At 38.8% G+C, this 12070-nt stretch overlaps 1 protein-coding gene across 5 annotated transcripts in view; it reads right to left on the minus strand.

Annotated features, from left to right (window-relative positions):
• Positions 1 to 1255, minus strand: part of nek3 (NIMA related kinase 3) — a 44660-nt gene extending 43405 nt beyond the window's left edge. For all 5 annotated transcript variants that reach the window (XR_003293848.1, XR_003293847.1, XM_026282685.1 and 2 more), the window contains exons 1-4: positions 871 to 1255; positions 677 to 770; positions 496 to 593; positions 232 to 315 (exon numbers count right to left, since the gene is read on the minus strand). Coding sequence is in view for 3 of the 5 variants with exons in the window: in XM_026282685.1 (XP_026138470.1) it covers positions 232 to 315; positions 496 to 593; positions 677 to 770; positions 871 to 987 (393 nt within the window). In the remaining 2 variants the exon portion in view is untranslated. The remainder of the gene's footprint in view (positions 1 to 231; positions 316 to 495; positions 594 to 676; positions 771 to 870) is intronic.
• Between the last annotated feature and the right edge of the window lie 10815 nt (positions 1256 to 12070).

Consider the following 12070-nt stretch of genomic DNA (forward strand, 5'->3'; position numbering starts at 1 on the left):
TACTTTTTGAGTTACTGTAGTTACTAGTTACTGTAACTAGTTACTATTTCTTAGTAACTAGCACAACACTTTGCTTAACACCCCCGTAGAACCAGGCCTGATTTTTACAACCTAATGTTTCCTCTGCAACATAAATAACAAATATATATATATATATATATATATATATATATATATATATATATATATATTTTTTTTTTTTATAAAGTGACCAAACACAAAAACAAGTACCTTTGATTTTAAATCCCTGTGAAGTACTCTCTTGTCGTGAATGTGCTTGGTGCCTAGACACATCTGTGCAAACCACTTCAGGATCTACAACAAAGAAATGACACTCCTTAAAAACTGCAAAAAAATAACCCAACATAATAACTCCTTATTCTTGATATCCCAAACTTACTATCAAGTTTATGTAAGTACTCATTACAAAAATAAGATATGATATTTAAAAATGTTAAGAATTATTTTGAGAACAGGCCGTCATATTTGTCATACCACATCCTCAGTGAACAGAACATTTTTTTGCTGCCGTATCTTTAAAAGAAGATCTCCACCACTGCAGAACTCCATTACAATGTACAGATGACCATCAGCTGAAAAGAGAGGGTCCATTATGTTCCTGACTTTTGATCTAATGAAATTTGTCATTTACAGCATATAAAACACCCTGACACACCTTCAAATGAGTCTATGAATGCCACAACGTTTGAATGCTTCATTCTGGACAGAAGCACAGCTTCTCTTCTGCTGTTTCTTATCCCAGAATCATCCTATGAATAAATACAGGAACTCTTTCATGCATTTTAAAAGTATTATCAATATAGACTGTAATATAAAATAAATAAATAAAAAATGCTGAGCTTTCATTACCTTTGGCAGTCGTATTTCCTTCATAACATAATTTTGCTCTCCGTTTATTGGCTGAACCAAAAGAGCTCGACCGAAAGACCCTTGGCCAATAACTTTCACTAATGAATATTGATCCATAATAGCGAGTAAAGACACAGAATAACGTTAAATGCTTAAACGTTTTTCTTCTTTTCTAGCGCAGCACTGCGAAACAAATTATAGTTATTCACCTGGTCGAGATACAGAACACCAGACAACTGAATGGCGATATATTTCTGTATTTTCGAAATAGTTTTAACCAGTGCAAAACTAGATAAAGGACGTATTTGCTCGGGGCAGGAGATAGGCCTCCCAAGTATTACCATTACTTTGAATCAGGTATAAAGCGATAGTTTTACTTCCGTATTGTTATATGACGTAGTGATGACGCCTTTGACCTGTGTAGCGTGGACCGCAGTGCCAAACACATTTTCGAATGCTAGACAAATATAGCATCAAGTGCTGTGCTATTTGTATCAGCGCTGGTCGGAATGGTCCAATTAGATGTCTATGATTACTTTATATATATTTATATATACCTGTATATTTCAACGCATACACATTCTATCGTGTACAGATTTTATTTAATTAAATAACTAATTAATTAATTAATCCGTCCTGATATTTAAAAGCGCCTTGAAAATGAATGATTCTGTTTCTGAAGCAGAAAGCTCCCTCTGGATGTATTGCATTGCCTATGCAATGGTTCTGCCATGACTGTGCCCACGTTTATTCACTAGATGGCAGAAAAAGTATGTAGTAAAGTTTGATATAAACAGTTCGTGCAGTTGTTGGTGGTGCTTATTATACGTAATAGAGAGTACTTAGTGTCCTAAAAAGTACATTTTATCTGCATACTTCTAATCAAGTGTTTGCATTTTGGCACTGGATTACCCCTCTAACCAGCGCCCCCACACTCAGAAATCGCCATACCAAAACCACTTTTAAACCTCTTGGTTCAGACTCTGATGAGGCATAATCCTAGGATCGCTTGACAGCAGATACTTGAAATTTTCTTGAAACATATCAGAATTACTCTTGTTTGTACTAGTGGGAATGACCAAAATTCACTGGGGGTTGGGGGTGATGGGGTAATAATGGTAATTTTAGATGACCTTTCGGATGTATTTAATACTAAAACTCTAGCCTATATATTCTGTAATAACATTAAACGTATTTCATATCGTCTTGAAAATGTTATTGGATATCGGGCAACTGCAGTTATTAAATATATGCTGCATTTGAATTTGCACATCTTATAATGTAAGCATTATTAATGACAAATTGTGTTTATTATCATTAATAATAATAATAATAATAAATATACATTAGTGAAATGAAAGAATGATTTAATAAAAAAATGAGGATGATTAGTATTTGTATTTCATTGGCCTCATTAGCTTAGCCCTCAAAACACTTCAGTGTTCAATGGTACAGTATCGCATGATTTATATATTTAATAGTTTATAATTTGCATAAATGTTTGCAGTTAGTTTTTAAAATGTAACATTACATTTTTAAGGACTCTACAAGATAACATTTCTTTTCATGAATACTTGTGGTCATATTTAAAAAATAAATAAAATAGGTACACATCTGCTCAATGACAAAAATTAACCTTCCCATAATAAGGCAATATTTGACTCAAAGCTATAAAAAAAAAAAAAAAAAAATTGCCAAAATTTTTGATCGCTAAACTTTTATTACATTTTTTTTATTAATCAATAAATGTAATTAAAATAATAGGCCACAATCAGGAAGAATCAACAACTCATCTTTTCATGGCATATAATGGCACAGCACAAATGCCATTAATAAATATTTAGGCTTTTTTTTTTAACAAGACACAGAGGTAGCATTAATGCATTTCATGATACAATTTTTATGAGGTTAATGTTTTAAAAATAAAGCTTTGAATATACAAACATTAAATTATTTAAATGACTTAATTTATATTTTACAAATACAGATGTTGGTCATATATTTAGAATATCATGAAAAAATTGCTTTATTTCACTAAATCCATTCACTCAATATTATATTCATTGATTATACACACACTGATATATTTCAAATGTTTATTTCATTTCATTTTGATGATTATAACTAACAACTAAGGAAATCCCAAATTGAGTATCTCAGAAAAATAGAATATTACTTAAGACCAATACAAGGAAAGGATTTTCAGAAATCTTGGCCAGCTGAAAAGTATGAACATGAAAAGTATGAGCATGTAGCACTCAATACTTAGTCGGGGCTCCTTTTGCCTGAATTACTGCAGCAACGCGGTGTGACATGGAGTCGATCAGTCTGTGGCACTGCTCAGGTTGCTCTGATAGTGGCCTTCAGCTCTTCTGCATTGTTGGGTCTGGCATATTGCATCTTCCTCTTCACAATACCCCATAAAAAAGCTATGGGGTATTGTGAAGAGGAAGATGCATATTACATTAATTAGAAAAACAAATCTTAATTAAAGCTGCAGGCAGCGATGATCGGGCCCTCGCCCCCGGGCTCACAGCCAGCAGGCTGCTTTAGTAAAAAAGGCGAATGGCGAGAAATATGCAATTAAAGTCGGAAATATAAGCAGAATATACCAAAGTCATTTATATGTGCCAATCTTCCTTTTGCCAGCAGGTGGCGCTATCATTATAATGGAATATTTTTCCTTCAGATGTGTTCAGGTCAAGACTCTTATCGAACATTTGAAGTTTGGGGGAAGAATCCGAAGAATTTGAATATTTTATGCCTGAGTTACAACAACTTATCTTCCTATGGCGAGACATCAATTTTGTCATGGCGCCATGGACACGACCTTCAACAAAAACACATGATAGACTGACCACAAAAAAGACATCAATGTCAAAAAATTTCTAGGAGTAGTTTGTTGCAGCGTAAAATATGACACTTCCTGTTGCCAATAGGGGGCACTATATATCTTTGTTGTTCTGTCCTTTCATCTGCTCACTGCATTTGTTAACTGTGTCTTACAAGCAGTTTTTAAAAGTAAAAATTACTTCCATTTCAGTCTCTTTCAATATAAGTGTTTATATAAATGTTAATTAAAGCTTAGTTAAAATATTTTAATACATTATTAATAAAAAAATTTAATTACATTTTTATTTTAAGATTAGTTTATGTACTGTGAAATAACATAAACAATAATATTTTTAATGATAGGAATAACTAACATAAAAAAAAGATTAATAAATGATCTGAAAAATAGATTGTTCATTGTTAGTTCATGTTAGTTAATGCATTAACTAATGTAAACCAAAGAGGGCTTATTATAAATTGTTTCAAAACACTTTTCATGATCTATAACCATTTTTAAAAATACTTTTATTGATCTGTAAACATTTCTGAAATTATTATATAAAACTATATTACCAGTACAATTCATTAGCTTTTTAAAATACATATTATTTTACTTTGAAAGATTTTTATAAATGATTTAAATACTGTATACACGTTTCTAAAACAATTATTTAAAAGTAATCCTATATCTCCATCTGGTGGTGGCCAGGATAGGTATTACACACTGCACGTTTGGTGTTGCTCTATCTGAATCAGTCCAAATGAAGCGTTCCTAAATGGAGCACGAGAACAGGACAGACTGTGCATATTCCTATGCAAGGCCAGGTTCACAAGCTCTATCTGTAGTGCATATTTTTTTCAGAGCCCATGTTAATGGATCAGAGCATTCACACTGCACATGGTAAAAGATGTGAACAGAAAAGGTTAGAAGTAGAAAGGTGTGAAAAGAATGAATATCTAGCGCATGAGCATAGAGAGAGTTGTGAGCGCAGAGGACACAGTTTGAGCAGAGGAAACGGGTTTTAAGTGCGCGCACGCTCTCCGAGCAAAAGCAGCATGTATCAGAGGATGCGTTTTGTGACAAAGTAAAGGAAATGTGCATGCAAGCAGAGAGATTCATGCTCGCGCATTATTTTAATGTGTTTTTGCCTTACAATAACATGCTCTTGCTGCTGCGTCTGCACCACATACACATACTGTATACACTCTGCAAACAGTGAACCTGTATAATGTATAACAAATCTATTTCAACACCTAAAGCATTGCTACAATGAGCTCTATGACCAATTCATGACAAGAAGACATGCCTAAAAATTCAGCACTCCTGAATATGAGCTTTTCACTTCCAGCCTTCGAGGACAATTATATATATCACTCATAAATCATGAAATACCAAATCTATAGTATTTATTAAGATTGATGTGATTTGAAATTGGTAAAATGTGCTTGGAAAAAAAATGTCATCAGAATATCAACATGCCTTATTATTATGCACTTTGTGAAAAAGCATTTTTAACTATTTTATTGATCTATAAGCATTTGTAAAATATTTTTGCCAGCATTACAGCTTAGTCTTTATCTGTGAGCTGAACTGTTTTACTGTTAAATCAGCAAGATTGTGTAAATTCAGGTCATGTCATGTCATGTCACAGAATGTCTGTCATAGGTCAGTATCAAATTAGTTTAAAATTATTATCAGAATAAAAAAAAAATATACAAGTCAACGTGTATGTATTTTTAAAATCTTTTTTTATTTTGCAATTAACATAATTAAAATTAACATATAAAATAATTTTGTCTGAGCCCTACAAATTGTACTAGGTTTTTTTTTTTCGTCCCCAAAACTGACAGAAAATGATAGAGAGATTTCTTAAGCTCTCTTAATGATGAAAAAAAAAATCAACAACACACAATTGCTGTTTTTTCTGGTGATTAAAGAGATGTTAACTCTCTCTCTCTCTCTCTCTCTCTCTCTCTCTCTCTCTCTCTCTCTCTCTCTCTCTGTCAGGCAGGCCCTCAAGCACCCCTCCCCCTCCCCCTCCTTTCCCTCACACAGAGAGAATGCCAGAGAGTGAGATCAGATGTCTGACAGTTTTATAATGTTATTTTAATCATACAGTGTTGTAAAGTCGTGAAACTATGCATATTTCCTCAGAATCGCATGTTCTCAGAATGAAAAATGGTTTTGAAATGTTTGGAAGCTGCAATTTAAAAATACTAGACAATTAATGTTTCCCTTTTTAATGTTATTTCAAAAAATCACCACGGCAAAACCGTTCAAGCTATCCAAAATCCATTTGCAATTTAAGTTCCTCAATGTTTTTTCAACATGTAGACAAAGTTTGGTTTGTATAGTTCATTTCCCTTGTGAGGAGTATGCATTCATTCACAGCCGAAATAAGCCCAAAAATACATATTCAAATCAAAATAGCTGACTTCCTGTTGGTCGTAGCTTATGACTGTGAATTAGAAAATTGTCCATCTTGAAAAGAACAATTTATGTACCAAGTTTGGTGTCTGTAGCTAAAACTAACCCCCACCACTTTTGACAAAAGGTGGCGCTATAGAGTACCTCCTTCACGTCCTTTTAAAAGCTTTTGCCATTGTCTAGATATCATTAATACTGATATGTGTTCTGATTTTAATGTAAATCTGAGCTTGTTGTCTGCCTCAAAATCACCATAACAAAATATTCAAGTTTGACACGTTGCCATGGCAACAATATATAAGATATCAATATCCCCACAACAGATTTACATCGGTCATGTTTTGTCAATATTCTGATGAAGTTTGAAGCAAATCGAGTAAAAATTAGATGCTAAATTCAAAGCATTTTGAAAATGACTCAATTCTTGCTGCCAGTTGGTGGCGCTATAACGTTAACTCTTAATATTCACATATATACGATCGGTATCATACATCGAACAAACCGATGAAGTGTGATCAAACTCAGGTAATGTATGTGGATGTTATTAGGCATTTCCTGTTTCAATTTTTTTGCACTAATTTCAACGCCACGCCACGGGCAAACCGTTCGAGATATCAAAAATCCCCTGGCAATTTTTCATCCCCAATGTCTTGAGATCATGTTCACCGAGTTTCGAATCAAACGGTTGAAAGTCCTCAGAGGAGTATTTCAAATTCCAGAGCATGCTTTTTTTGAACAGCCCTGCATAGCTTACTTCCTGTTGGGCGGAGCCTATGACATAGAGTGCAAAAGTTGTTCAGCTCAATGAGATCTATAAGTGTACTGAGTTTCATTTAAATCCATGCAAGTATTTGTGAGCTATGGTTATGGTTATGGTTATAACAGCCAGAGAAAAGACTAAGACAGAAATCAAGGGTCAAGAGCCCAACTAAAGCAAACACTGATCTCTAACATGGTTACTTCAAATGAAACAATAAATCAACATCTAAACCTTAGTTCATTCTCAATAAGATCTTCTGTAGACATCTGACAGAAATAAAGTCAGTCTGGTTATTAATAAGTGGAGCTGGTGATGCTGTTTGTGGGGTTGTTTAATCAGATCTTGAGAGATTTTGTAACGCCACGCCAGCAGAGGGAGCCCTCGCCTGAGTATTGACTGGTGCCGCTCCCTCTGCTTCTACTATCACTTCCTGTTTGGCAGCCATTTAAGCATGACCAGGCCGAAACATGATTTGCGAAGTATTGCCAGTTCTACTGCCTTACCAAGCATTTTCCATTGTCTGATTTGATTACACTGTGTTTGACTTTTTGCCTGTTTCTCTGGATTTTTGCCTTTGGATTGCCCCTTTTGCTTGTTTGCTGGTTGGATTGTTTTCTATGATTTTGACCCCTTTGCCTGTGACCTCGACTCTGATTTCTGCTTCACGATTTGGATGGTTGAACTGTTTTTTAAATAAACTTCTGCAAATGGATTCTAACACAGCTTCGGCTTCAGCGTCATTACAGAATACTTCGCCTCCTATGAATCCAGCGGAAGTTTCCCAGCTACAAGCTGCTTTTGTTTATCAAGGTGAAATGCTCAAGAATTACCAGGATCAACTCAACAAACTTCAGGCTGCAAATGAACACCTAACCCATTATATACGATCACTTCCCTCTCCAACACCACAGACGGTAAGACTGGCTATGCCAGAGAAGTTTGACGGTTCAGCTGAACAATGCCGGGGTTTTATTCGTCAAGTGGATATTTTTTTTGCTAACCAGGAAGAACAGTTTCACTCAGGTGAAAAGAAATGTGCTTTTCTAATGTCACTGCTCTCTGGTAAAGCAATCGATTGGGCTGCAGCAGTCTGGGAGATGGATCATTTGTTTCGTTCCTCTTATTCCTATTTTATTCAACAATTACGAGATGTGTTTGAATATCCCGCTGGGGGCAAAGATATTTCCACACAATTGCTTAATCTATCTCAAGACAATCGCACCGCTGCAGATTATGCTATTGAGTTTAGAACCCTCGCTGCACAAAGTGGCTGGAATGATGTCTCATTAAAGGCTGTGTTTCGACAAAGTCTGAACCTCGACCTACAAACTGAACTGGCCTGCAAAGGGGAAAGCTGTTCTTTGAATGAATATATCACTCTTGCTATCAAGATCGATAATCTTATGAGGAATGCTCCCAAGAGGAAGATATCACACTCCAGTGCTACAGTCACACCCCAGCTTTCCCATGTTCCCCAACCCATGTCAATGCTTAGCCAGGAGCCCATGCAACTGGGTTTTTCAAGACTCACGGAAGAGGAGAGAAATCGACGACGTCAACTCAATCTGTGCTACTACTGTGGTGAAACAGGCCACCACAGCATAACATGTCCATACAAAGCCCGGAAAAACACCCGGGTGAGTGTTGAACAATTTTCTCTCCTTCCTACCAAATCATTGACTTTTCCAGTTCGACTATCTACTGAAAGTACTTCCATTGATTTAACAGCGCTAATCGATTCTGGAGCTGCCCTAAATCTCATCCACAAGGACATCATTAGCAAGTTCAACCTTCCCACGCAACCCTGTGTGCCATCCATCAAGATTAGTGCTGTTAACAACACCCTCATAGGAGATGGCATCAACCACCAAACACAACCACTACAACTCCGTGTTGGACTTTTCCATCAAGAGGCCATCTCATTCTATGTCATTGACTCCCCAAGATATGATATTATCCTTGGATACCCCTGGTTAGCTGTTCATGACCCAGTTTTTTCCTGGCATCATGGTGAGTTAACCCATTGGTCTGAATTCTGCCAAAACCAGTGTATGCACTCCACCATAATCAAGCCCTGTTTAACGACCACTATTGAAAGCCCAAACACCACTCAAAATACTAAAATTCCATCCTGTTACAAAGAATTCTCTGAAGTTTTCAGTAAAATCAAAGCCACACAGTTACCACCTCACCGACCATGGGACTGTGCTATTGATTTGTTGCCCAATGCCATGCCTCCTAAGAGCAAGGTTTACCCTTTGTCACGTAACGAGACTCAAGCCATGGAAGAATATATTGAAGAAGCCATGAATTCTGGATTTATCCGTCCCTCCACCTCTCCAGCGGCTGCAGGGTTTTTCTTTGTAGAAAAGAAAGATGGAGGCTTACGGCCATGCATAGACTACAGAGGGCTAAATAATGTAACTATCAAGTTCCGTTACCCCCTTCCACTGGTTCCATCTGCACTGGAACAACTACATGAAGCAAGGGTTTACACGAAGCTGGACCTCAGAAGTGCGTACAACTTGATCCGCATTCGTGAAGGTGATGAATGGAAAACTGCCTTCCTCACCACTAGGGGGCACTATGAGTATTTGGTCATGCCGTATGGACTTGCTAATGCCCCAGCAGTCTTCCAATCTTTTATCAATGAAATATTCAGAGATCTCTTGAACCAATATGTGATAGCATACATAGATGACATACTGATTTACTCCAAGACAGAATCTGAACACATCCAACATGTCAAGACATTACTCTCCCGCCTGCTGGATAATCAACTATACATCAAGGCAGAGAAATGTGAGTTTCATGTCAAGCAAACGTCCTTTCTTGGGTACAACATCAGTTACCAGGGTGTGGAGATGGATAACTCCAAGGTCAGAGCAGTCACCGACTGGCCACAACCCACTACAGTCAAGGAACTACAACGTTTCCTTGGTTTTGCAAACTTTTACCGGCGGTTCATTCGTAATTACAGTCTGATTGCATCCCCCCTAACATCACTGTTAAAAGGCAAACCATCCAAACTTAAATGGACTCAGGAAGCTATCCAGGCATTCACCAAACTCAAGTATAGTTTCACAACGGCCCCAATCCTCAAGCACCCTGATCCTAATCTACCTTTTGTGTTAGAAGTGGATGCATCTGATTGTGGAATTGGAGCCGTCCTTTCTCAACGTCATGGTCAGCCTGGCAAGCTCTACCCCTGTGCATTCATCTCAAGGAAATTGACTTCTGCTGAGTGCAACTATGATGTAGGCAATAAAGAACTGTTGTCCATGAAAGCAGCTATTGAAGAATGGAGACACTGGCTTGAGGGAGCAGTCCACCCATTCCAAGTAATCACCGACCACAAAAACCTGGAATATGTCAAGAGTGCCAAACGCCTGAATCCACGTCAAGCCCGTTGGTCTTTATTCTTCACCCGTTTCCAGTTTACAGTCACCTACAGACCTGGCAGCAAAAACAGTAAGGCTGATGCTCTATCTAGATGTCACGATCCTCGCGTAGACAATATCACACCTGAATCTATCCTTCCACCATCTGTTATCATTGCTCCAGTAACCTGGGACATTATGGAAGAGATCCAGCGGGCCCATCAACAAGAACCACCACCCGCAAATTGTCCCCTGAATAAGTGCTTTGTGCCTCAAGGTTTGCGTCTCCGAGTTATGCAATGGGTTCACACCACTTTGAGCTCAGGACATCCTGGAATTTCACGCACTCTCCATCTGCTACAGAACTCTTTCTGGTGGCCTTCAATGACCAAGGATGTGGTAACCTATGTCAAGTCCTGTCAAATCTGCGCTCAATCCAAGACACCCAAAGAACTACCCTCTGGCCTCCTTCAACCGTTACCCATTCCACAGCGTCCTTGGTCCCACTTGTCCATAGACTTTGTAACAGACCTGCCTCTCTCCACTGGTTTCACCACCATACTAGTAATCATTGATCGCTTCTCTAAAGCCTGCCGTCTGATCCCTCTCAAAAGTCTTCCCACTGCCATGGAAACGGCTCAAGCCCTATTTCACCATGTCTTCAGAGTTTATGGCTTACCTGAGGATATTGTGTCGGATAGAGGACCTCAGTTTACCTCTCAGGTTTGGAAAGCTTTTTGTAAACAACTTGACATCAACATAAGCCTTACATCAGGATACCATCCACAATCAAACGGCCAAGTGGAGAGGTTGAACCAGGAAATTGGCAGGTATCTCAGAACATATTGCAGCCGTGAACAGAACCGATGGGCAGAATTTCTTCCATGGGCTGAGTATGCCCAAAACTCCCTGACCCACTCCTCCACTGGCTTGACCCCTTTCCAATGCATCTTGGGATACCAACCCCCCTTGTTTCCGTGGTCTGGTGAACCCTCAACAGTACCTGCAGTTGATGACTGGATCAGACGTAGTGAGAGGGTGTGGGACAGTGCTCATGTTCGTCTACAGAGAGCCGTCAGAACCCAAGAATTCCAGGCTAACAGACGACGTCGCCCACACCCTCCCTACCAACCAGGACAACGGGTCTGGCTTTCTACAAGAGACCTCAAACTGCGGCTACCTAGCAGAAAACTCAGCCCAAGGTATGTTGGACCTTTCAAAATAATAAAACAGATTAATGAGGTCACATACCAGCTTCAACTTCCCGTTAACTACCGTATCTCCCCATCCTTCCATGTCTCGCTCCTCAAACCGGTCCATCCGGATGCTGACCCCAATGCTGAGAACCAAGAGCCACCGCCACCACTGGACATAAATGGATCACCTGCATACAAGGTGAAGGAATTGCTGGACTCAAGACGCAGAGGGGGTCAGCTCCAATACCTGGTGGACTGGGAGGGCTATGGACCTGAAGAGAGATCATGGGTAGCCGCCTCCGACATTCTGGATCCATCACTCATCCAGGATTTCCATCAAGCCAGACCCGATCGTCCAGCACCCCGACTACGGGGACGTCCCCGTGGAGCGCCAGGAGGCGCTCCTAGGGGGGGGGATCCTGTAACGCCATGCCAGCAGAGGGAGCCCTCGCCTGAGTATTGACTGGTGCCGCTCCCTCTGCTTCTACTATCACTTCCTGTTTGGCAGCCATTTAAGCATGACCAGGCCGAAACATGATTTGCGAAGTATTGCCAGTTCTACTGCCTTACCAAGCATTTTCCATTGTCTGATTTGATTACACTG

The sequence above is a fragment of the Carassius auratus genome, chromosome 15 (assembly GCF_003368295.1).
Source record: "Carassius auratus strain Wakin chromosome 15, ASM336829v1, whole genome shotgun sequence".
In the NCBI taxonomy this organism is placed as follows: domain Eukaryota; kingdom Metazoa; phylum Chordata; class Actinopteri; order Cypriniformes; family Cyprinidae; genus Carassius; species Carassius auratus.